The sequence below is a fragment of the Salminus brasiliensis genome, chromosome 9 (assembly GCF_030463535.1).
Source record: "Salminus brasiliensis chromosome 9, fSalBra1.hap2, whole genome shotgun sequence".
NCBI classification, from domain to species: Eukaryota; Metazoa; Chordata; class Actinopteri; order Characiformes; family Bryconidae; genus Salminus; species Salminus brasiliensis.
The window spans coordinates 24,804,906-24,832,150 of record NC_132886.1 but is presented as its reverse complement, the minus strand read 5'-3'; the positions used below and the strand labels follow the sequence as shown (position 1 = coordinate 24,832,150).

The 27,245-nt window shown below is 41.5% G+C and overlaps 1 protein-coding gene across 1 annotated transcript; it reads right to left on the bottom strand.

Moving 5' to 3' along the window:
• Positions 1-6,580: 6,580 nt before the first annotated feature.
• On the bottom strand, positions 6,581-23,842 carry arsj (arylsulfatase family, member J). Its single transcript, XM_072686892.1, has 2 exons — positions 23,248-23,842; positions 6,581-8,575 (listed from the first exon to the last, which is right to left on the bottom strand). The coding sequence occupies exons 1-2, from the start codon at positions 23,541-23,543 to the stop codon at positions 7,192-7,194; spliced, it is 1,680 nt and encodes a 559-aa protein (XP_072542993.1). The 5' UTR covers positions 23,544-23,842; the 3' UTR covers positions 6,581-7,191.
• Between the last annotated feature and the right edge of the window lie 3,403 nt (positions 23,843-27,245).

Here is a 27,245-nt window from a genome sequence, read left to right as displayed (position 1 = left end):
GCATTTTTGCAAAAAAAAAAAAAAAAAAAAAGTATCATGGTGCAGAAAAGCAGAAATGTAATGTCCCCATATGAGGACGCAGGGTCTCAAGAGGTTAAGAGAAGATGTACAGCATAAATGCATAAAAAGTGGCAGAAATGTAGTAACATGCCATGGTAACAATCCCATTCACCAGTAGGCACATTCCTTTTTCAGCAGTCTTGACATCGCTGATGCTAAAAACATGCAACTGATCTTGTTATGTCCAGGCACAGTGAAGAGGTGTTGTCCTGTATGATTACTGTCCGTACTTTTTCTTTGCTATAGCAGAGCCAAATGAGCCTGTTTTGGAAGGTTCTCCACTGTTTGACAAATACATTATGGAGGGGGTGTGATGTATTATCCAGAAGAGCTGTGAGTTAACAATAAAGAGTCCTTTCCACTACCACTTTCAGAGAGCAACCCCAGACAGAGCTTTAGCCTTCCCAGTCAGTTTGTTGACTTTTGTTTATTTCAAGGCTGCCTCCACAACAAACTGCTTTATTGAGGATCCATACTAATTTGTTAGTTAATAAATGAAATAACTATAATATTTCTGGGATGCCTTGCATGCACAGCTCTCTTCAGGTCATGCCACAGCATCTAGAGACTCTGATTTGGCCATTCTAAAACCTAAAGTCTTTTTCAATCATTCTTTAGTTGATTTGCTTGTGAGTTTTGGGTCATTGTCTTGTTGCATTACCCAACATCTCAGCATGAGATAATGGACTATTGACCTTGGACATTTTCCTGTAAACTTCATTTCATTGATCACAAGGCATCCAGGCCCTAAGGCAGCAAAACAGCCCAGAATCATAATGCTCCTTCCATCATGCTTCACAGCTGGAGTTTTGGTGTTGTGTTCTTTTCCCTCCAAACATAGCATTGTGCAATTCAAATGTAGGAGCAATGAGGTTATGCAGATTCACATGGGCATGAAGAGACTGAAGTCTCTGGACATCTCTGTTTATTTTAGAATGTCCTAGAATGTGTGAATATGTAGATTGAGTAATCCAGGGCGAGTGCTGAGGCAGCTAGAGAGGGTTGCCAACAACGTCAAATACTGCTGAGAAGTGAATGTGCCTACTGGGGAAAGAAGGGGAATCCAACAATCTGGAGGGCCAGTATGATGAGTGTTTCAGTTGGGTGGGATCCACAGTTCCTCACAGTGGGATAGAATGAGCTTGAAACAGGGTGGAGGACAGAGGGTAGTGGAGAGGAAAGAGGTGGAAGAGTGGGGAGTTGACTGCCTAGAAGCAAGAGAGGAGAGTAAAGAAAATGACAAAGAGATAGAAAGAGGTGGGGCAGGAACAGTGAAGAAAAAAAGACATGGAAGGAGGCCAGGGAGAGAGCGAGAAAGAGAGAGAGAAAGATAGAGAGAGAGAGCATGAGAAAGAGGGAGAGTGGCAGGGAGGGGGAAAAATGAATATGAAACATCTGCCAAGAAAGAGTTCCAGTTGTGCTTGGGTGAAATTGCTCATTACAGGATATCCCCATGTCTGCGATTGTGAAGCTGAAACAAGGGTGAGCCAGCAAAATGTGTTCATCTGTCACGTTAACACCCCCTCCTGGATCTACTGGGTACTGCACCACTCTGCTTGACTATGGGTGTTAAACAAGCCCTAAAAAAACACTAAGCATGCAGCCTGCCTTAACCCTCCGTTCTTTACCCACACACTCTGATTAAATAGGCCAACTTTTCCTTTTCTTTATACGTGTGTGCACAGAAACACACCAACACACACACACAAATACACACTCACATTTGCTTTTATATCATGTACATACCATGTGTGTTAATGGAGAGGGAATGGGGCTTAACTGGCATTCATAGGGACTGCACTGGAAAATTAGGCTTTGAATTCTACTTGAACACATTAGATTTTACACATACAGTTATTTCCATAAGTAAAATAAATTAAACAAATATGATGTAATTACTTATCATTGTTATCTTTTTGCTTTTGAATCTAATAACACCAGCTGATCTTCATGGTATGTAAACATTTCATCATGGATGGAACAACAAAAATGGCAGCGTTCAGGCTCAGAGTGGCAATGACAGAGATGTCGTTCTCCTTATTACAGTCAGTGGTTTATTGAAAAATCTTAGTATAAGGGACATAAAAATGCAAAAACGTAACCATTATACTTGTGAGAAAAGGCACAAGTAGAAGAAAGAATCTTGGAATTATGTCCATTTCTACATGAATGGTCATTTAACACATTTAGCACTTGTAAAAGATTTAAATGGGCAGTGGTGGCTAAGCGGTTAAAGTGCCGGGCTATCGATAACAGGGTTGTAGGTTCAATACCTGGGCTTGGCAAGCTGCCACTGTTGGGCCCTTGAGCAAGGCCCTTTGCCCTCTCTGCTCCCCAGGTGCTGGAGTTGACTGCCCTCCTGTGTGTGTGTGTGTTCACTACCACAGATGGGTTAAATGCGGAGGACACGTTTTGCACATTTTACTGTACAGTGACAAATATGCACCTTTACCTTTTTAAATTGACATTAAATTACCTATTGACAAAAATGGCTCAAAATGTCTTTAAATAAAAATATCAGATTTTTTTAGCATTATGTGAGAGTTGTTGTTGTTTGCTCCTGGGCTCCTCCTGCAGGTGTGGAGTGGAATTCACATTTACACCACTGCCGTAAATACAAACCACGCTACGAGCTCGCCCTCATGGACAGCTGTAAAAGTGTATTTGTTGACAGGCTGAGAGATACTGAACCAGTATCTGAAGTAAAAGAAGCATGTGGACTGACAAGGTAAAGTTATATTGCAGGAATTTACACAAATATGACTCGGGTTACGCAGCGCTATGAAGGTCTCATGAAGCTCCACCAAAGTCTCATAGTGCAATAGCAGCATTTAGGCTCGAAGTGGTATTGGCAGAGATGCATTTCTCCCACTTGCAGTCAGTGGTTCATTCTGTTAATTTAAGGTAGAGTTGCTTTGTAATGTTGCTACTTAAGACTTAGAGTCATACATCTTGACAATCAGTTTCCTTAATTTAATTTAAAAAGTCTGTTTGATTTACTCTAGACTTTTAAATAGACAAAACACCTTTACCTGATTTATTGTACAAGTCCTTACTTTGTATGATACTCTGTTTTTGGCCTCTTTTTTCATTTTTGTCCTGAAAATGTATTAAAACACACACACAGTAACACACTCTTCCATATCGTCTCATGGGAGCTTATAAATATCAGAATTAATCATAATCAGAATTAATCACAATCATACCAGAACAGTGTATTTCTGTTAATAGTTCTTCTACCACTGGTATGGCCACTGGTATACACACGCCAAGTTAACAACACATTGACTTACATGCAACATTCTAAGTCATCAATCACCAACCCCCAGGGCACTTCCTGTGCCGGACGTCCAGTGACAACACGGACCATTACGAAATCAGCAATTACATTGTAAAAATGCCTCAAACTCCTGGAATGTAATGACGCTGTTAGAACCTCTAGAAGAGCAAAAAACTCTGAGGCTCATTTGCATGCACAGTCAATAGTGTGTCAGCCTGCAAGTCATTTAGTGACTTGGAGCTTTTGCACATACCAGCTTTGCCTCACATGAGGTTTGTGTTTCAGAGACAGCTGTGGTGCATTACAGTGAGGTCATCAGATTGTTCTAAGGGAGATGGTCTACATTACATAAGTCCGGCTGCACGAACTTGTTGAGTTGTCTTGTAGCTGAAGACAATTGATCTGATTGCTGTGGCAAAATATAATTTGTATCCTTTTTCAGTCATAACTGTACAGTTACCCACGCTCTAGTACACCATTTTGAGTTACAGTACACATTAAGATTAATATAGTGCATATAGCGTATGTATATAGCCATCTTTTGGAACCATCTGGATTAACAACACATTGACCATGACCATCTGGTCATTTAACACACAGCACCTAAAACTTATTAAATTGACATTAAATTACATATCGTCTCTGCTGAGGCACTGCCAAGGCTTTTGGTCCCATGAAAAGATATTACACTGGGCCACACAACTCTGACAATTCTGCCAGAATACTAAATTAATACATTTTTTAGGCCCCCTGTCTGTCGCAGGCCCCTAGAATCATCCTAACTTTACCCCACTCATATGACATCCCTGCATCTCTGTCTTGTTGAACTTTCCAGGAGAAGGAAAAGAACTTTCAATGGAAGTCCAGCATTTCTATTGGTCCATTCATTTTAATTTTGACATATTTTGCCAGATTCCAATTATGTCAAAAACTGAAAACTATTACAAATGTTTTTGCTATTCATTGAGAAATGCAATATGTTCTGTATGGCAGTCTTAAGTTTATTTAAGTATTCAAGATCTTGACATTTTGCAGACATACTGTAGCTTAGTCTTGGAATACCCAGCAAAAGGAAAATATAGTCCAGGATTTGGCTTAATCCCTGTCTGGGAATCTGACCCTGTATGTAGTAAATAAATTATAAAAAATGGTCTATAGCTTTATAATAATCTGTTCTATATGTATTGGTATTTGGGGGAAAACCTGTGTATGTGAGCTCAGAGTCATGTTGCTACAACTTTCCTCCTTTGACCGAATAAGGATTAAGTAATGCTGTTGAATGTCTACCAAAAAGACTTACACAAGTCACTTACCATTCACTATTTGGCAGAAACCAGTAAGAGGTGGGCAGGCCTTGATGGTCACAAGTGGTTTTCATAAAAAGTTGATATCATGGTGGTGTTCAGCGTAGTTTTTTTAAAACTTATTTGCAGGAAAAAAAAAAACAATCTTTAACCCCTAAAGGCCCAACAAGTCAATTCCTCATCCTCAAATGACATACGTTTCATATTGTTTCAATCCAGTTACTGAATACTTAATTTTTTTAATGTATTTATCAAAATTGAACCCTCTTACTCCCAATTTGGTTGGGCCAATAAGCCACCTGTACAGAGCTCCCCTAGCACCAGCATTGCTCCCGACACGTCCGAAAGAATAGCACGTCTCTTTGGATACATGCGAAGCCAGCCACCACCTCTTTTCAAACTGCCACTGATGCAGCGTTACCAGGCAAATAACACGCTTGGAGAAAAAAAAAATGTCCCTGGCTCTGACACACGAGCCAACAGATTCCTGTCTGCCAACATCACATTTAAGGTGATGAGGGGTGACATTGCCATCGGCCAATTTACCTCTCTGAGACTCCCATTACTAAATATTTGAAAGTAGCTAAAATAATTTAGAATAGTCACTGAATAATATATCTTAAAATTAAAACTACAAAAAGGCCTAGGGTTCAAAAGGTTCACATACTGGTGGGACAATTTAACAGTAAGTGTTTACGGCGACTACCAGCACATGCGTTCAAGAACTGAATTACGTATTAAAACATCCATTCTTTAAACAATCCAATAAAACACTCAGCTATTAGATGTGTAAAATATGGGCATACTTTTTCTTAGTAATCAGAATTACAGTCGTCATAGAGTCAGTGGGCATGTTAATAGATATATTCCACCAGCGACTGGAACATGACATCATTTATTCTGCTGTTTGTGTATTCTACAAGCAACACCCACATTTGTCATTATTATTTTCCCTCCACAACTCGGACCTAATCTTCCATAGATTTTGCAGTGGATGATAAATGTGGCATTCCTGGGTTCATGAGGGGTTAACTGTGACCCAGAAGCCTGAGAAGCTTTATAGATTTTTCCACTGGAATAGGAGGTCTTGAAGAACAACTCACCAACTGCTGCTGCAAGAGAGAGAGAGAAAAATAAGTGTCTGCCAGCAGACACTGTTTGTATACTTTGAGATGGGGGATTCAGGCTATTTAAATCTGTTACAAGATCTATATGATCACTGATGCCTGGTTAAAGGCCTAGTCAGGAATCATGATTATTAACAAGCATACTACACTAGATGAATGCACGGTATTAGTAAAGTCAGGTGAACTTCTGATGTTTCATAGAGAATATGCTTTAGAGAAGATCCCTGGGATGACACGCTGTTTCGCAAAACATGACAAAACAAGTTTCATGGCTACAAATATTTAATGGAACAAGCAAAACTGGGACTTGTTTTGTAGTGTGCTGCCCATGCCAGGCTGTGTAATCTAATTATCTGAGCAAAAATAGGTTTGTGGAAACAAGACACCTCCCCCAAAAAGAAAGAAAGAAGAAACCCGTCACAGTTTTCGAAGTGTAAAGAAACTGTGCACAGACTAACGGCATGTCCAGGGAATGACTCATTAGCTGTCAGTGTGATGTTGCAATTACAATACTGTAAAAAGCAGTGAGCTCTGAGCTCATATGGTGATCAAAAATTTGAACCTAGCCACTAGCCAGTTTTCGTTTGTATCTACTGACACAAGTGAGATCTTTAAACTGTCTGTTGATAAATATTTATCATGGTCTGTGCTGTTAAATGCTTAAATGCTAAACTTCCACATCCTTGCCTCATTTAAGCAGGAAGCTGCAACCAGATGGTGTAGCCTAAAGGGTAGAACAGGCTGAAAAGGGAGATCAAGGACAGAGAGCAGAATGAAGGAGAGGGCTAAAAAGTTCATCTTGGTGTTTTACTGGTTTTTATTCAAGTTTAACTGGTACTGGACCACACAGAACAAAAAGACAAATGAAGGACAAACACAGCATTTAAACATTCTAAGGACCGAGGTCACAAAAACAATGAAAACAATGAAAATTGTTTTCGAACAATCCGTCAAGTCTGTTGTACTTCTGGTCCAGGGAACTAATTTCCTCTTGATTGTATATAAAATAGAAATTCTCTCTCATTCAAATACCTTGTCAAGAGTTCAGCACCGTCTATAGACTATAATTCCTTTTTAACCTATCATTACATATCAAAAAGCACTGTGAGGGATAAAGATTGCATGCAATGAAGGGTATAAAAATAAATATTTTTCTAAAGCTCCAACCAAACATGGTGTAAAGTCTGAGCTGGGAACAGCAGTGTTTCAAGTGGGTTTCTTCCTACGAACGAGATGCACGGCAGCAACTGTCGATTTCTGTTGCTTTGACAAATAAAATATCAACCTAAAGGTAACTCTATCTAAATATAGAACTCTGTCAGTGAAAATGACATTTAGAACAGATCAACTCTGTCGGTCAGTCCCTGAGATTGTAAGTGTTTTAAAGTGTTTAGAAAAGCGAAATTCACTACAGGTTGCTTTAGGCTTTCCTTCTGAATTTTCCTTTTCGTTTTACTTTCTTCCTACGTCTTCTCTTCCCTAAATAATTGGAAAGAATATTATCGTTTTCATCCTCCTCCTCATCTTCGTCTGAGTACCAAGGTCCCCAGACCCCTCCGTTGTACTGAGGATTAGATCGATAGTCCTTGGGTGGGTAGCGGCAAGGCACGGCCGTCTTGTCGTACTGCAGAAGCCTGAGGAGCATCTTTTTCACTATGTGTGGATAGCGCCTCGAGAGGTCCACACGCTCAAAAGGGTCGGCTGTGATGTTGAAGAGCCAAACGGTCTTTCCTCGATCCCAGCGCACACGCTCATTGTGCCAGCGATTAGCTAACAGCAGGGTGGAGAAGGTCTGTGGAGGAATCCAGTCACTGTAACCCGGAATACCTGTGAGAAGCTTCCAGTCTCCGACGCGAAGAGCTGCCTGGACGGCTGTGTTCCAGATTCCATATCCTGCCTTCCAAGAGCCATTCTTGGCCTTGGTGTAGATGGGATCTATGTTGTGCAGAATGTCTTGACGTGGCGAAGGACGTCCTTCACTGATGGACTCCCAAACATCATAGCCATCTAGACTCTGATCCTCATCCAGGGTACCTTCGGCAAGTGTTACCAGTGTTGGGTACCAATCAGTGATGTGCATCAGGGCCTTGCAACGAGTACCCTTCTTTACCAGTAAGGGGCTGTGCACAAACCCCACTGCTCGTATCCCACCCTCCCAGTAGGTTCCCTTACTACCCCTTAGCGGCCAATTGCTGCCCCCCGCCATAGGCTGGCCCCCATTGTCTGAAGAATACACCATCACCATGTTGTTGTAGTAGCCGTAGCGCTTTAGCGCAAGCGTTAAGTTGCGCATAGCCTCATCTAAGCAGCTGACCATGGCAGCATACTTGCGGCGGTGTAGATTTGGGATAGATTTATAGCGCTCCAAATAGCGAGCCGGAACCTGGAGGGGTGAATGTACTGCCTGGAACGCCAAGTAGAGAAAGATGGGTTGTTTGGGGTTATGTCTGGCTAGGATATTCACAGCCTTCTGAGTGTACATGTGGGTGGAATAGATGCCTCGGTCTTGCTCCCAGGCAGCTTCCTCACCTTCATGCAGGTCGTAGCCACACATGCCTGGGCTGTCACATTTGTAATGGCTGTAGTAGTCACCACTCCCCAGCAGATAGCCAAAGAAGGTGTCAAAACCACGTTGTGTGGGCATGCAGCTACGCTTGTAGAAACCAAGATGCCACTTGCCCACCATGTGAGTGGAATATCCTGCGCTCTTCAGCTTTTGGGGGAGAGTGATGTTCTCTACAGGGAGGCAGTTGGGCTGGGTGGGGCGGATGATTGAGTGTTGGAGCCCAGTGTGGATTTGGTACCTGTGGCAGAAACAAAAAGGTTAAAGGAAACTGTAGTAATCTAATGTAGTAACATGAAAATCTGCAATACATGTGATATTCACAAACGGCTGTGAATGGTCACCATTTATTAACAGAATTTCAGATTCTGTTGCTTCGTGTATTCACACATGCTGAGCTTTTTTGTGTAACTCCTTCTTCAGCTGTCATGACTCATGAAATCGGCCTGCAGCAGCTAAACTGTTTGGCATGATACCACTGAACCGGGTTTAAGGAAGCTTCTGTACAGCCAAAGCCTGCGAATGTGTACCAGGTTTCATGGTCATTAAAAGTTGTTGTCAATATGGGCCAAAGGCCAAATTTACTGTTGGCTTCTTTTAGCCAATTTTCAACTGGTCGTCCTTAGCAATGGGCCCCATTCACCATTCAATTTTCTTATTTTTTCTGGAGAAAAGACCACTGTTCTCAGCAATGCTCTTCCCATCATCCTCATAAATTAAGCAAAATCAAAATAAGAAAACATTGGTTAATGTCAGAATCTTTGTCGGCTGGTAAAAAAAGGCCTAATATTTTATTTATAACAACTGGCAGGAAGCTCTATAGATAACATACACTATATATATACAACCTGCATGCTTGGACTCTGATTACTTCTAATAACAAATCACATACATCTGCACCCACGCCTACATAAACTCAAGCACATATAAACTCTCACATGCTAGCCATGCACTTTATCAAAGGAAGGGGGGGAATAAATTACATGCAGACACTAATAAACCTGCAGGAACAAGAAATTAGGAAAAGCCAAGCATTAACACATGCATAAGACAACAAACACATTCCTCTCTTGTTCCACTTTCTCTCTCCTTGTCTTTTTGACTCTCTTTACTGTTTTGCACGTTTCTTTCTCCTGGGATTATGTTTTTAAAACGACTCACAACCCATGTTAAAGTTTCTTTCAAAAACACATAACTTATAAATATGATTTACCTCAAGGCTTACCTTTCTTCTTATCAGTGACATCTAGATAAATTAGAGGTGATTTCTACCATGTGCACATAGTTTCTCTAGCAACCCAGATGAAAACAAAACAGCAAACTACCATCTTCTCAAGAACATTTTTGCTCAACAGCTTACAGTCATAAAAAAAACATAAATGCAAAAATGTCCTGCAGAGTTCTGGTCTGTAAGTACAAATTAAGACATGTTAGATGTGTCTACAATTATGAATAAAGCCTTGGATGATTGGAAAGTGGCTGAGAAAGATTTGTAGCATGAGTGTGAGTCTGATTCAAGTCTCAAGTCTCTGTGTCTGTGAGTCTGATTCAAGTCTCGAGTTCAGGTGTGAGTTTGATTCAAGTCTTAAGTTTCTGAGTGCGAGTCTGATTCAAATCTCGAGTCTCGGAGTGTAAGTTTGATTCAAGTCTCAAGTCTCTTATTGCAAGTCTGATTTAAGTCTTGAGTCTTATAGTGTGAATCTGAATCAAGCCTCAAGTCTCTTAGTATAAGTCTGATTTAAGTGCCAAGTCTTTTACTACAAGTCTGATTCAAATCTTGAGTCTCTTAGTGTGAGTCTGATTCAAGTCCCAAATCTCTTAGTATGAGTCTGATTCAAGTCCCAAGTCTCTTAGTATGAGTCTGATTCAAGTCCCAAATCTCTGATTGCATGTTTGATTCAAGTCTCGAGTCTTGGAGTGTGAGTCTGATTTGAGTCTTGAGTCTCGGAGTGTAAGTCTGATTCAAGTCTCGAGTCTCTGAGTGCGAGTCTGATTCAAATCTCAATACCCTGGGTGCGAGTCTGAATGAGGTCTCGAGTGTCTGAGTGCAAGCCTAATTCAAGTTTCAAGTCTTATTCAATGCTTTGCCTCTTTCTTTTAAACACTACAGTTACGACATGTAGCACTTCAATCTGTCTTCAGTTGCACTACTTTAATGAAAATCTTGTTTTATGAAGCTGTATCAGACTTGACACCACTGTGAGCTGCAGGAGAACTGCATTACAGTAAAGACTGCTGTTTACCTTTCCTGATCTGTCTCCACGTGTTTAACTTTCCTACCACTCTGGGGTTATATCCACACTTTTTGGCAGCGTGCTTGGCATTTCTAGCAGATTACTCATTTTTAAAACATAAGTAAATTGCTGAACCAATGCAAAAATTTGGCCCGGCAACCCTATTTATCTGTCATGTGACCTTTTCCACCTGACACTATGCATAACACCTTCACATTTAGGGTGGAAAAGAAAGCTTTTATAGATTTACTACATTAAGCTCTTCAGCACTGAATTGATTTTTTTCTGGCTGAACTTTTCGGAGTCTTAATACTTGAATCTTGATTTAAGCACGAGCCAAAGTTGAGTCATTAATCAGTATAAATGCCATATTTGGTCTAACATGCTCCACAGATTTTAATTATTTGAGATTAAGGTTTGCCAATTTATACTAATGTAAATGTAAAATGCAATAATGTAAAAAACGAATTTCTCTCTATCACACACTGGTCTGGAGATATAAGATAAAGCACTTATCATGGGCCAAACAAAAGACTGATCAGGACCCCTCCACTGGTCTGGGTAATGGTTCAAGTATGGAGCCTTACTAGACCTGAAATCTGCGGACCTAGTATGCATAAGATAATCCCTCCCTTCTTTGAAGTTTTCCGACCAAAGCCAGAGTTTGTTTTGTCTGGAAGGAGTTGCAGTGTTTATGCAGTTAGCCGTTTGATTTAATCCCACCTTGTCTCCAGCTCTCCGCTAGGAGACAAAACAATAAGATAGAATTATACCTATAGATGCTTAACCAAACCTATACTTACCAATGAAAGGTTATCAGTCAAAGAGAGGACATACAATACACTAGAGGACATTCAGAATAGCCTGGATTCAATAAATTGCTGCATGAAGGTGAGCAGATTACTAGACTGTACAGTGGAGTGTAGGATGTGTGAATGTAATGAAGTGATGATGGTATAACAGAGGATTTACTGTAACACCTTGGCGTGAACCAGTCTTACCAACGGATGATGACTGTCCACACTGGGAAGGGAGTCATCTTTGACTCAGCATGACCAAAAACAATATCCTACAGGATGTGGTGATGGTGGTAACTGAGCAGAGTGCTGAGTTCATTTAGGAAAGGCCTTTTTGAAGGGTGCCAAGGCTGCAGACAGAGCTGCCACACAAGTAGGTGTAACTTCCGCCGGGGACGGGGAGGAACATGCCCTCCCCTGTTTTTGAAACCAGTTTTAAAGTTAGCTGGAGGTTTGTGGTAGAAATAGCTACACAGCAAAGGTTCATTTAGGCATTTAGAAGACCTTCTTATCCACAGCGACTTGAGCGTTGAAAAAAGTGCTTCACTGTTTACTGGGAAAATTCGAATAGCTTGTTTGTATAGGCAACATTATGTAGCACAGCAGCTTCAATATCATTATAATGATGCCCTGGCTTGTGACAGCGAGAAGAGCCTATGTCACCACTGTGTAGCTTTAGAGAAGCAGTCAGAAAAATGCTTGAGAGAACTGGGTAAGTCATATTTATGTGAAATTCAGTAATACTACTCAGTACGCCTCAGTCCACATGAACTCTGTCTATACTCAATGTGTACACACAAATTAATACATCTGTTAGAAATGTTGTACGGACTGAACAGAAAATTAAAAAATGAAAACTGATTAAAGATAAGTCATGTCATGTGTCATGTAAGTCATGTGACTAGTTTTCTAGCTATGCAAGATGAGATGAAGGTGTTTGGCTAAGTGTTAATGTTAGTTTAATGTTAATTGTTTTAAATACACATTGTGTTATGAGCTCCCCCTCATGGACAGCTGTACACATGCATTTCTGGACATGCTGAGAGATACAGAACTGACACTGAAAGTTAAAAAAAGCATATGAGTAATATCAGAGTCGGTTTAAGAAAAGCCTGGACACATCCGATTCCCTCTGTTGTATTATAAATGACTGAAATGACAAAACACCAGAGGGAGCCGAGTCCTCAATTAATAGGGGTTAATGGAGCTAAACGGCTAAAAGATAAAACCATGAAAACACACCTGTATTTTTTTATTTTTTTTAAACAGCAAACTGATTTTAATGAAAAATAAAAAAAGGTTATTAAAAAAGGTTCGCATATATTAGTGTTTAAGTTTGGGGACTAAAGGTGGCGGTATAGGTCACCAAAGTGCCATAACTTCGAAGTGCCATCCCCTGCATATGTTACCTGCTGTTGGTTACAATTAATGGCGTGTAAGTGCTTTGATTTACATGCGGCTGAATTAAACAACAGATCGTATGTCACTACAGGTCACATGAACAGATTTTTAAGAGGACATACTTTGCATATGGGAAAACAAAGGAAAGCTTTTAGAGTGCTGGTACCTAAACCTGACAATGAAACCAGACTCAAGATTACTACAGCAATTTTACTGCTTTCTTCTGGAACCAACTCCGCAAAGGTACTGGTGCCACTGACTTCACAGCTGTCTGCTTTTCTAAATGCCCAGACAACCAGGCTCCCCTCAGCCCCCTCTCTCACTCTCTCTCACTCCTCCCTCCCCTCATATCCCCCTCTCTCTCTCCTTCATGCCCTTTCATTCTCCCTCCCTCATTCTCCCCTTATGTCCCTTTCTCTTGCATTCCCCTCACCTCCTCCGTCCATCCTTCCTCTCATACCCCTTACTCTCTCTCTCCCTAATTTCCCAATCGCTCCTTATAACCCTCTCTCTCACATTCCCCTCATCCCTCCCTCTCTCTCCTCTTCATTCCCTTTTCACTTTCCTTAGCCTCCTCTCCTCCTCCTCCTCTCACTCTCTCTGTCTCTCTTTTCGCATGTACTCTGTATCTCCCCCCCCTCTCTCACTTACTCACTCTCTCCCCATGTGAACAGGCAGTCTCTCATCAAGTTGGGACAGCAATAAGAGCTCTACTTGTTCTTGGAGAAACTGGTGTGTGGCAATATGCAAGCGGATAAATAACACACACACACACACACACACACACACACAGGATATTTAAGACACTGGTCAGCTTATATACTGTACTGTGGTCTCTCACCACACCATTAAAAGCTTGCTGTTCTTACGTTCTGCAAAAATCACTGCTCCCAAGCATGCAAACACATACACACATACACACACTCCTTCTCAGCCCATGCAAAACAGAACAGCTGTGCTGGCTATCATCCTACCAGCCTGATTTATAGACTGTCCAAGTCTTGAGCTTAGAAGGGAATGTGTGGGCACTGCATGGCACAGCTGCATCTCCAAACTCCACGAGAACAGGCGTGTGTATTACTGTAACCATAAAGCGATCATCAAGCAGTTAAAGCTGTTCGCAAGTACGGTCCCACCAGGCTGGTCTCTAGTCAGTGTCGCCCCACCCATGGGTTTATTTTTGAGCCTGACAACAATCAGCTTTAAAGCAGCATTATGAGAGAACGATTGGGAAGTGGAGTTCACGCTTAGAGTCACTTTAAAAAGAAACACGCTGTAGTCACGCATTTCTGGACAAAAGATAAGAGATAAAGAACCGACACTGAAAGTGAAAGAAGAATGTGGACTGAGGCGGCATTGACATATTTCTGCCTCACAATGACTTTAAAGCTGCTGTTAAGGTAAACATGCTAGACAATGATGCTTTCAATCTACTAGTTCGTCAACTCTATCTGCTAGTTTGTTGTTCTACACCGCACAGTGTTGACGAAGTCTGTGTTAACCCCTAAGGCTTATTACACGCTAAGGTGTATTACTCAGTAACTGTAGAGACCTGTACAAACTGGTACAGGTGGCTGTACTGGCTGTTCTTTGGTAATAGAAACATTTTCAGCTCAACTAGGGGTTAATCGGCGACATACTGCTAAAAGAGAAGTGGCGAGGTGGTGGTGGTGAGTGTGGAATCTTCATAGGTAAAGATGTTCATTTATAGGATGTAACTGAGTTACTTCAAATATTTCACCTAATTACTTTTTGTTGGATTCTGATTATTTTCTCGGTTCACCACAAGAGGATTTAGCTGTGTTAGGTTGGAGCTATATGGACTAAAGTATTGGGACATCGGCTCATTCATTGTTTCTTCTGAAATGAAAGGTATTAAAAAATGGTTTATCCTGCTTTTGCTGAAGTAACTGTCTCTACTGACCAGGGAATCTCAAAAAGGGCCTTCCCAAGAAGTATTGGATGGAGCGCTATCATTCCATATACAATATAAGACAAACTGTGTGTGTACATTTGCACATCTGTATCAGGAATGGATCTAAACTAAAATAGCTGAATGCATTCATTACAAGCAGTGCCCACAAACATTCAGACTTAGATCAGAAAACTATTAAGCTCAGGTTTTGTTCCAAATGTTGTACTTTTATGAAGTTTTCATTCTATAACAAACTGGAAATGAAACCATTAACATATTGGTGTAAGGCACATTTTCAGGCACTGCTGGACAACCATGGTCTAGTGGTTAGATAAGTGGGCTTGGGACCAGAAGGTCAAGTGTGCAATTCCATAAAGTTGGAAAGCTGAGGTGCCCTGTGCAAGGCACCTAACCCCAAAATGCTCTCTGGGTGCTGGCTGCTCTCCACTCTGGGTGTCTGAACTTACTGCCCATAATTGTGTATGTGTGTGTGTGTGTTCAGTGCCATGGATGGACTAAAGGTGGACTAAACAATTCTGTTGTTCTGCTTGCAGTGGTCATAAAGGATGGTCTTAATCCTACATATTGGAGTAAATCTAGTTTTACTAACGGTAAAGTCCTTGTTTAACCTTTTTTGGTTAGTTTGAGGTGAGTTGGTCTTCATACGTGCTTCATAGGTTTGCTTTTGGATGGTTTTGAGGCAACTAAACCAGCCAGGTGTGTTGGCAGAACTGTTGCTATAGCAACCAAAGTTTGGACACATCTGCACCTAAGCAGCATAGGATGTCCTTACATGATTTCATTGCTAAGAGTGCAAGAAGCCTTTACAGATGTTCGGGCCTACAGTCACACACATGGACAAACTCTTTTCCATACGGCCTCACCACAGGCCCTGCCTCTCAAGTTAAGATTTCCCAGCATATATAGCAAGAATGTTTTTAGTTAATAGTATAGGGTCTGTTTGAGAGAACCAATCATGAAAGATGTATGTTGGGGCTTGGAGATCATTGTGTTTGAGCGGAATGATGAAACCAGTCACTAGTGTCTGCCACAAACCAATTGTATTACACCGGACTGGAAGTGTACAGGAAACATAAGTCAAACACACACGAAAATCTTCCTCCCCACCATTCAGTGGACAGCGAAAAGCACAAAGCGTCCTTAGGGAGGAAGACTAGTAAAAACCTGTTAAACTTCAACAGCGATGCATTGTAATAACATTTAATATCTGTCCTGAGCTCTTGTCCTTTTTCAAAAGTAAAATTAATATTTGCTTTAACTAATTAACATTTGATAGGCTTTTAAATGCTTTTGCCAGTCTTGTTGAAGCTATAATGCCTAACAACAGCACAGAAAATCCAATTAAGGACTGATGTCGTCCTTTTCACAAGCTAACATTTAACTTTCATTTAGATTAACCATGCTGCCTTTGCACAGATATGCTCTTTTAAAGCTAGCCTATAGACACTAAGCCATTTCTGATTTCTTTTTTGGCAACTGTTTCTTCTTTTCTATACATCCATGCATGCATGTACACCTTATTTTTCCCATAATCCTAATATGTTTTGTCTTTTTTCCCCAGCCAATTTTTTTTTTCAATTCCGCAATTTCCAATGTCTCCCTATCACACAATGCTGGTAGTGCTAGAAGGGTGAAAGCTGGCATGCGCATCCTTTCTGTTACACAAAGAACAGTCAACCACTTCCTATAGAACTGTCTTGGCTAATGCACCTTTACTGGACAGCTGAACACACTTGGAGGAGAACACTAACGGTCAGTTCTGTCACCTCAGCTTACAGACGCCTACACCGGCTGGCATCGTGATAAGGGGTGGGGGAGACAGGGGAGCATCACCGGGCATCAAAAAAGGTAATCTCCCAATAATACAACATGCTTAAATGGCTGTGCCACTCAGGAGCCGACCGCCATTTCAGCTTCATCTTCGTGTCCTTTCTACTTCAATTTTGGGGCATTTTTTTACTAATCTTGGATCCAGATAATGCTTTCTGTGAGGACAGAGCATAACAGGGCTGCACAATAAAGACAAAGTGCTTATTACATTACAATTGTGTTATAATATCATTATTATATTATAATATCATCTGATTATATTTCTACATGTTCACATTTCAAGATGGCCTGCAATATATTACATTTACGGATTTAGCAGATGCTCTTATCCAGAGCGACTTACAAAGGTGCTTAACTGTTTACTCAAGAATAACCTTGTTTGAATAGACTAAAATGTAAAGATGCCTTTAAGTTTAGACACTACTGAACACAAGTTAATAAGGAGACCATGACACTCTACACTTCACCCAAGTACTCTCAGAAGGGGTAGGTTTTTCAGGTTTTCTGGACGTTTGTTTCTGTGGATCTTAAGGGATGGCGGGTCAAGCCAAGCCGTACTTGAAGCTCGAAGGGCTCTAGGTGCAGATCGGCTTTTGACCATCAAGTACGGAGGGACTGGTCTATTCTTGGCTTTGTAGGCCAGCGTCAGGGTTTTGAGTCTGGTGTGGAAAGCAGCTATTGGAAGCCAGTGAAGAGAACGCAGTAGTGGAGTGACATGGCTGAACTTAGATTTATGAACTTAGATATATGCACTGTGCCGCTGCATATATTTGCAATATATGTGATTTGGCTGAAGGTGAGCCTGAATTACTCAAATAAATCACAGATCCAAAAGTGTGATCGGTCTAGACACCTATGGCACAGCTTTACAAACTACATACCGTGCAGCCCTAATGGGTCCTTTTGCCAAATGACGTGAACTAATGAATCTAGGTGTTGTAAAACCACTAGAGTGTCTGCTTTAGACTCTAACCTTAAAGAAGGCATGTAATGGGAATGCCACGGTCCTTAACTTTACAAGTCCTCTGCACAAATCAGTCATCCATACAAACATCCCAGCAATGCATGGTATGTGCTCGTACATGTGGAATTCCACAATACCTTGGTCTTTGGATGACAGCGAGAAGACTGGGGAAACAAAGGTAAGTGGAATTCCCCTAGTTGTTTTTCATTATTCAGAAGTTAAGATGAAAACAATGTAAGTAAGAGTGTGTTTGGTCTACAATGGTTCATAGTGGCGGGAAGCAGGGGTTGTAATGTCTACAACACAAAAGGCTATAGCCCTCTTACTTACTATCCAAAGCCACCAGTAACGCTACACATGTCTTCTGAGTTTCTATACTTATTATTTTTATACATTTTCTGTGAGTACTATTTAACTTTTCTATGATGTAGCTTTTGGCGGTATCAAGCACTCCAAAAGATATCTGATTACTATTATTTTTACTAAATGAAATATACAGAAATTCATACTTGTAGATCGGTTACTTGGGCCCGGACCAAAGAATTATACATTGTTATATTTTAGTCCAGATTTGCGTTCATACTGACATATCTGCAATCAAACCAAAATTAGGGGGAAAAGGTGACATGACACTAGGGCTGGGCGATGTGGTAAAAATACAGTATTATGATATTAAAAGACATTTTTCATAATATGCAATCATTTCTATGATACATGTAATCACAGACTTAAAACATCAGTAGCGACAGATTCTTAAAAACTACTATTCAGATACTCTCCCGTACTGAATACAGTCATTTATTTGTATTTAACATCTACGACTGCTCTTCATCTAATTACACTGTTTGTAAATTGCATATACTAACAATATCCTAAATATGCTTAATAAAACTTAAAAGCACGATACAATAAAATATCATCATTTTGCCCAGCTTTACATAACACATGCATGACAAAAGGCTGCAAGAAGGGGTCTACACAAGGCCGGTGCGTCCACAGGTCCTGTGTGATCCAAGCAATAACTATCGGGTAAAAAACTTTTCAAATTCAAATCTAATTGCTTGACCCTTAAACCTGCCTCATAAAACCATGTTGTCTTGATCTCAGTATTAAACCACATTTCTGATCGCGTCCGCATGGTAATTTGTTGAATTTGTTCAAATTGAACGTTACTGTAGCTGCATGCCCACTCACAAACGACTTTACTTTACTAAGGCAACTACACTAATGACTGCAATTCTAATGGTGGCTACCTTTAAAACACTGTGTAGTAGTGTGGTAGTGTGTGGTTTGGGACACAGCCCTGCTAATCAAAAGCACCAGACAGAAGACAGTAAAGCAGAGAACGTGGGCAGGTCTGCATGGAGACTCTAGCTGCAAGAAGGCCTAAAACACAACCATCTTTTGACATCGTGTCCTGGGTTTGGTTTGCTTAGATGCCTTTGATTTGTACTGTGTGTTCATACTTCAATGTATGTGCTCAGGCGGTCTCGGCCTGCTTGTTTGGTGCGCACCAGAGCAATCGCAGCAGGGTTCGTTTTAATGTCACTAGGCTAACAGCTAGCATCTGATAAGGGATCTTTTATCAGTGTTTAGACCCACTGTCAAAATCCTGTCACCATTGCAAACCATGCCATGACCACTGCAGCATATTTCCAGCTTATCTCACACTCAATTAAACTAAAATCACTACTTGTGTGCAATTAAAACAACCCACGAAACATGTTTTTTGGCCACCAAAGGCTTTGGGTTCCACCTATCCCAGACCAATCTCTGCTGGAATCCCAGCCAACATATGTTCTATTCCTTGTTAGAGTGTCCCTCCTACATCTGGTCCAAATAAACACATTTGACTCCACTCTCCAGCTAATCACATTCAGACCCCGCAACATTGAAACTTGTTCTCTTGGTCTTTCCCTGCGATTTACAGTTTTCCAGTCGCGCCTTGCTTCACTTTTAGACTCTACCCAATAGGTTGAGCTCCCTTTGTCTGATGCTCCCTTTTTCCATCTCCTGGTTAGGGCAGAAACTGAGAGACTCATCCAGTGTTTAGCCTTTTTCATTATCCAGATATTACTCACTGAAAGCCATCTTTTGTTTTACAAAGTCAACATGATCTACTGTATAACACTAATACCATGAGAAAGCCAACGGGAGGATATGTGAGACTAAAAGGTAGAAAGACCACACACACTTTCTACTCATCTGAAAGTCATACAACACCAGACCAGGCTTGATTACCACCAAACTGTCAGCAAAGCCAAAAAAACGTATGAGAACATGTGTCACGTGGATTGGAATGGCCTTCGGTTTGAATCTGTCTTCTCATGTAAGTGATCTACCCTGTAGAACATGAAAGATAGTCATGCCGGGCGTTTCTGGTGTTTTGGCCATTTGGTGTTTACCTCAATAATGGCTGTCAAGTGTTGACTTGCCACAAAAATGGTGTCTAGAGTATTATCTGATCCAAAAACACAACAAAACCATTGCTAATTTACCATGAGCATCAGCAAAAGTTAGATTTTTAGCTTATAATGCTACAGACAGAGTCCTGCTTAAACAGATTGTCTAGCTCCTGTAAAGAAGTAGAGCTGTGGAGCAGTGGAACTGTGTTCTCTGGAAAGATGGCGATCCATCCAATACCTTTGGAATGAGTTGGAGAGTTAAGGATGCATTTAAATCTTCACAACAATGCTCCAACACCTAGTAGAAAGCCTTCCCTGGTCAGCACAGACATTTATCCTCCAACAAAGCATAAGAAACCCGTCTTAATACCCTTGATCTGACAAAAGAAACAATGAATGAACAGATGTCCCAATACTTTTGTCCATATTGTGTAGACTTCAAAAGACTGTAACAGACTTTTTGTTACATTACATTACACTTTCTACACTGCAGTGATTTCCTCAGTAAAGCATCAGCGCGGTCGCTCTCAGCTTCACTGAATGTAACGGGGTAGATTTTGTTCTCAGTGCTCATTTGCTCATTGCCTCCGCATGCCCCCTCACGTTGCCAGGCCTGGTAAGAATTGTCTTTTTTTGTTTCTTTTGGCCAATATTCAACCAATTTGTGAATCCCTGAAGATCTCTCACATTCCAGCACTTTTACCAACAATGGGAGCAAACACTGTCTGGCCAACTCTGTGGCATTTCGCCAACACATATTACACATTCCTCCTTCTGACCTTTCAAAACTGATTGTGGTGGCTGTCAAGTAGAAACCCCCTCATAGCCTCATTTACTCCCGCTGCTGATGATGGAGATGAAATGAAGATTACTCATCATTACTTTTAAAGCATGAGTCTTATGGACATTTAGTGGGCCATCTTAGCTAATCTAGTTACCTGGGTGAAGATTATGCAGTTGGGTTTAAAAGACTCTTTAAAAGGGTTCTTCAAGGACCTTCAAGTACCAGCGGTTCTAAACTGGGTCATTACAACTCCAAAAAACATTTACTGGTGCTTTGCTTGGTTAAATGTTTCTATGGATTGGAGAAAAAATACATCTTGTAGATGGTTCTATCCAGAACCCATTCAAATATATTTGACTCTATAGTTAAACTGACATATTTATAAATCTCGTGTCTTCTCTCAGTAAGTGGAGACATCCCGGTCCTGATGAGATCTGCCTCCAGGTCAGGTCAGAGGGCAACCGTCACCACATGGAAGCTTTTATGTAATCAACGTCAATCTATTCCTGACAGGAAACATCTTCTCTTTTCCTTTCTTTTGCTGCTTCTTCTAAAATCCATGTTCCTCATGTCTTTCTACACCCATGTATGTTCTAATCTTGATTTGTAAGTGACCTCGAGCTTGTTGTTATTATAGTGTTACCTTGAAACTAATGAATGGGAGAGTGAAAAGAGGTTTCCTCTTAAGGTGTAGTCTTAAAGTCCAGATGGCCCTGCCGCTACAAATCATTGGGTTTAAATGGACCTTGTGATTATGTTAATGCTGGGGATTTCGCTGGGTAGCTCTTCTTAGATTCTTAGGTATTACGTGGTGAATACGGATAAATTCAAGGTTTAAGTGCTCAACTGTCGAACAGATAAATATACAATACTTCATTCAACATATCGAATGAAAGGCCTCAGGATCAGGGTGTCAGTATGTACCTATAAACATTAACACCTGTGCAAGTCCTTCCACTCATAGCTTACAACTACTATTTTAGGCAGGCCGATATCACACTGGACAACAACTATAGAAAATCTCATTGAATAAATGTGCAGAATGAAGTCCGACCTAAGAACAAAGGATTATTCTGAGTCATCTTTTACAAACAAGTGAACATGGATGAATCTGTCCACTCAGTTAACAGTACAAGGGATGGTTTTGACCATGATGCTACTTCTTATTTTGAAGCTTTTTTAGGTGTTCATACTGATGCCACTTTTTCATTACTTTCAAAGGAGACCGTCAAAAGAGGTGCCCAGCTAGCTTCCTGTCTCCCGAGGGGTGGACCAGATGTTTCACCACAGGAAAGACCAGTGGAGGGCTTTTGAGTATTCACTCAGTAATACTGATGTTTTCATGAATGTATAAGGCTCTAGGGTACAAAGGATTTGCCAGATGTCCAGGGCACACAGGGATTTACAGCGAGACGTAATGATTTACGGCAAATGTAAATGCACCGTGTGAATGGAAGTAAATGCGTTAGCTGTCGAGGAACAAGAGAAAGGATTGATCATCAGTTCGTCCTTAACCTGACCACACTGTCAGCTCAACATGCATTTTCTTGATGCTCCCCACAAAGCTGTAATAAGGGTTTACATGTTGCAGGTGTAAACGTGGTCACATTTAACCAAGTAGGACTCTGGTAGTAGGAGTTCTGAGAGTAGGAGGTCTGAGAGAGCTGTTAGATGCTAGGCACAAAGCTAACCCAGTCCCTTCAGCTTGTTAACCACACAGCATGCAGACTAAGCAAAGGTAAGACTCAGGAATAACTGTAATATTTGTTTTTATTTGGTCTTGTTGACGTTTTAGGCCAGCCTAGGCAATGCTCCTGTGGGTCGGTGCCGTAAATCAGCCAATAAATGGATCATTTGTTTCCCACAAGCACAATTAGCGTGTTTCATTCTAAGGCTAAATAACAGGGTTGTAAACAGGGTTGTAAACCCGCATCTGAGCATGTTTCACCTCAACCAACCAAGGACAGCTTAAAATTCAGTCTTTGGCACCTGTAGACTAAGTGAAATGATCCCTGCAGGTGCCTTTATCCTGTCGGTCAGTGCCGTAAATCAGCCAATAAATGGACCATTTGTTTCCCACAAGCTCTCCATACAATGACAATCAGCGTGTTTCATTCTCAGGCTAAATAACAGGGTTGTAAACAGGGTTGTAAACCCGCATCTGAGCATGTTTCACCTCAACCAACCAAGGACAGCTTAAAATTCAGTCTTTGGCACCTGTAGACTAAGTGAAATGATACCTGCAGATGCCTTTATTATGCATAATTGAAGTTCTACCGTTACTCTCGCTTACTTTAAGACAAAAAATGGACAAATTGCCATGTGCAAAAAATGCATTTTTGCTATGCACTTTTACTGAGTTTTCTTTTTTTTCAGTATTTTTGAATTGTTGAAAGACTCTGCATAGTATGTTGTGGTTCAGTAAAGTCAGTTTTCATGATTTGCATGAAAGATTGCTACATATTACGTGACTTGGTGGAGTCCTCAACATTACTTCTCCAGATCTGAGTGCTTCAGGTCCATGCAAAGCACGACCTGCAGATGCTGTCTCAGTTAACTCACCTGCCAGTCATGAGCTGACTCCTGGAAGGGCTGCACAGCGGTTGCACGTAGTAGTTCTCCAGCTTGACCCCCGTGGAGGCGAGCCAGTCCAGTGTGGGGGTCTTTATTTCAGAGCCGTGATAGCCCACGTCGCGGAAGCCCTGGTCGTCGACCATGATGAAGATGATATGCGGTTGGGAGGTGCCTTTGTCCACCTCGTTCGCGCGACTCGCGTGCAAGTTGCTCGCCCATCTCGCGTAAGTGGAGCTCGCGACGCTGTAGAGACAGAAGCCGGTCAAAACTCCGAGGACAAACATGGTCGCCTCGGTGCTCGAGTCGCACCGTTCAGACCATTCGCCTTCAGTCTGCCGCTGCTAAAAAAAATAAAAATAAATAATAATAATAATAAAATGGTCAAAAGTTGCTAATGAAGGCGTGCGCGCGGCTGCTGCTGCCTCTGCTCGCAGTGTCTGCAGCTGCCATGACTGGAGCGCGAGCTCGAGTCCCAGCTCGAGGAGGCGCGCGCGCGCGAGCGAGCAGGCGGGCGGGCGGAGCAGAAGCGCTTGGGAATCAGGTTCGCCTCGTGTGCTTCACCGTCATCAGGAGAAGGACAACGCTGAGGCGACGTTGGGGTAGATAACGTTAACGGTGACGTTCAGAGAACACCCCCCCCCCCCCCTCCTCCTCCCCTCTGACATGCTGCAGCTCTCCGAGTCACTGATCGTGGGCTGGTCGGCGTTCCCTCAGAGCTCCCTCCTCACTGATAGCACTGTAGCCCTACTCCACCTCACACACCTTCATATATGAGACAAATAAGAGGCCATGTCTTCTGGCTGGGCTATTTCGTGCACAGCGTCTCCATTCAGAGCTCTGTCTTTCGTGGTCCTCCGCCTGTCTGCCCACATGAGAAGTGCAGAAGTATTTTTACACGACTGTCAAAAGCTCATCTTATAGCCGCCATCCTAAAACTCCTCCCTGCCTCAGGAGGAACTTGGCTAACCCGTTGTATCTGAAGTGTGGACTGCTGTACTAGAGTTGCTCATGTGTTTTAGAACCGGCTAAAAATGAAACTATACCTGGCCTTGATTTTTCACATTTACAGCTTTAGGAGGAGGCTGACGCTCTTTTCCAGAGAGACTCCCATTTGAGTCATGTAGCACAGGTAGGTGACTAGGGCTAGTCTTGCTGAGTGGGTCCTATTGCTGTGGAGAGGTCTGCTAGGCCAGCAAGGGAATCAAATCCTGCATTTCATTGAAGACGTTTAGCAGACGCTGTAGTTCAGAGCGACTCAGAAAATACCCTTTGAGTTTGTAGAAGATATCTCTAAGCTAAGATACTACTAAATACAAAGGTCAGCATGGAGACCACAACACTTTACCCAACTTCTCTTGAAAGAGATGGGCCTTCAGTCTACGTTTGAAGACAGCGAGCGACTCCCAGGGGACGTTCGGCTAAATAACAGGGTTGTAAACAGGGTTGTAAACCCGCATCTGAGCATCCGGATCATTTCACACCTCAACCAACCAAGGACAGCTTAAAATTCAGTCTTTGGCACCTGTAGACTAAAAGAACTGATACCTGCAGATGCCTTTATTATGCATAATTGACGTTCTGCCATTACTCTCGTTTACTTTAAGACAAATTACCATGTGCAAAAAAGCATTTTTGCTATGCACTTTTACTGAGTTTTCTTTTTTTCAGTATTTTTGAATCGTTGAAAGATGTTGTGGTTCAGTAAAGTCAGTTTTCATGACTTCCACCACTTCGGTGCCAGGACAGAAAAAAGCCCGGATGCTTGTCTTCCGTAGATCTTAAAGCATGGCGGGTCAAGCCGAGCCGTACTTGATACTGCTCTTGGTACTGATCGGCTTTTGCCATCTTCGCCAACAAACACTTTTACTTCAACTATGTATGAGATGATGAGTGGCCCACCCAAACTTCACACTCTAGATTTTGTGTACTTGTGTCCAAAGGTGTCAAAAGTATTTGCATTCATTACTCAGGTAGAAGTGTAGATACTAGGCTTTAAAAAGACTTCTATAGAAGATGAAGTGTCAAATTAAGCTTTTTATTCAAGTAAAAGTGTAAAAGCACTGGTTTCAAAAATACTTAAAGTATGAAAGTAAAAGTAATGGAAGGGAAACAAAGGCCAAAAGCTTAGGCTGCAACACAGGGGACTAAAAAGTGCACTAAAAAGGTAAAGGTAAAGGTGCAGGTATTTGTCACTGTACAGCTAAATGTGTCCTCAGCATTTAACCCATCTGTGGTAGTGAACACACACACACACACACACACACCCAGAGCAGTGGGCAGCCAACTCCAGCGCCCGGGGAGCAGAGACGGTAAATTGCCTTGCTCAAGGGCCCAAAAAACATTTTTCTAAAAGCCATAATGACGATAATGTTCTATGAAAATGTTAATGGTTGCAATTTTTGGGAGGCACTAGGCTGAAAATGAATGCATTTTAGTAATATCAAATATATTAAAAGACCTGTGTGCTCTACTGAGCATTAACGTGTTTCATAGAGCGGAAACTATGATGAGTAGTTGCCTATAAGTTTTGTAATGGTGTAAAAAGTCAAACTTCGGAAGCATGTTATTAATATTCTTATTGGAATGTAAATGTGGGGCTTAGTTGGGACATTTCACTCGAGTTCTCGTGAGTCTCTGCCACGGACATCTTCATACTAAGCTACATACGTCTGCTATGTCCTTGAAAATGTAAGGAGTAGAAGTAAAAAGTCAGCTGAAAAATAATGACTATGTATAGATAGACAAAATTTCTACTCATGTAAGGTAATGAAGTATTTGTACTGCTTGTGTCCTTGTTTATATGGCTTTGCTAAGTGTTCATCTGTTTCTCCTTTCCCCAGAAAATACAGTAAAGGTAAAAGGTAAAGGTGCCCGTATTTGTCACTGTACAGTGTACACTGTACAGCGAAATGTGTCCTCCGCATTTAACCCATCTGGTAGTGAACACACACTTACACACACACATGTGTTAGGGGCAGTGAGTACACACACCCAGAGCGGTGGGCAGCCAACTCCAGCGCCCGGGGAGCAGAGAGGGTAAAGGGCCTTGCTCAAGGGCCCAACAGTACAGGACAACACCAAATGCAACCAGTACTAGTTAAATGTACACTATATGGACTAAAGTATTCGGACACCTGCTCATTCATTGTTTCTTTCGAAATCACTGGTATTAAAAGAAGAGTTTATCCTGCTTTTGCTGGAGTAACTGTCTTCTACTCTCTACCAGATTTTGGACTGAGGTCAGGATATTGGATGATCCCCACCCCACCTCTCTACAGGGCATTTGCACATCTGTATCAGCAATGGGGGAACCTTAAAGTAGCTGAAAGCATTCACTAAAACAGGTGTCCACAAGTATTTGGACATATAGTGTATATCCCACAGTTCAGCGTGCGGGTGATTTCTAACACACTGAATTATCCAAGAAGAAGGCTGTTTTCTACGAGACGGAATGGGGTGTTGGGTGATATGCTCTGTTTTAGAGGAAGTCTTTTTTAGGATTACTACATCATTGTTTCAAAATACTGCAAAGAAACAAAAAAAAAAACAGCATAAATCAATATTTTACATGTTATAATACAGATACAGTTTCAATATTTGGTGCGTACAGTCTTTAAAGGGTATATTATTGGTATTCAGGTTGTCCTGCTCCATATCTTATACCTAAATATCTTATATATCGTAAGATGTTTTAAAATCTTGACAGAGATTGTCGAGGAGATTGTCCAGGCTTTCATGCATTGGACGCACTGTCCCAGTACAGTCTACATCCATATTTATAGGAGTATAGTATACTATGATGGGTGTTTAATCAGTGAAATCCGGAACAACAGCTGTTTATCAGTAGTCAAATCCATCTGGAAGCCCTTTTGGAAAGGAATGAGGGGTCATTAAAAATGCATGAGAAATGGCAAGCGTGGCGTAAAAGCATGAGATTAGAGCCAACTGCATGAGCATGACAGCCAATGCCTGAGAGTTGGCAGCCC

Coding starts and splice junctions, on each gene's coding strand:
- arsj (XM_072686892.1), bottom strand. CDS start 23,543: ATGTTTGTCCTCGGAGTTTTGACCGGCTTCTGTCTCTACAGCGTCGCG. Junction 8,576..23,247: donor AGTCAGCTCATGACTGGCAG/GTGAGTTAACTG, acceptor TTTCTGCCACAG/GTACCAAATCCACACTGGGC.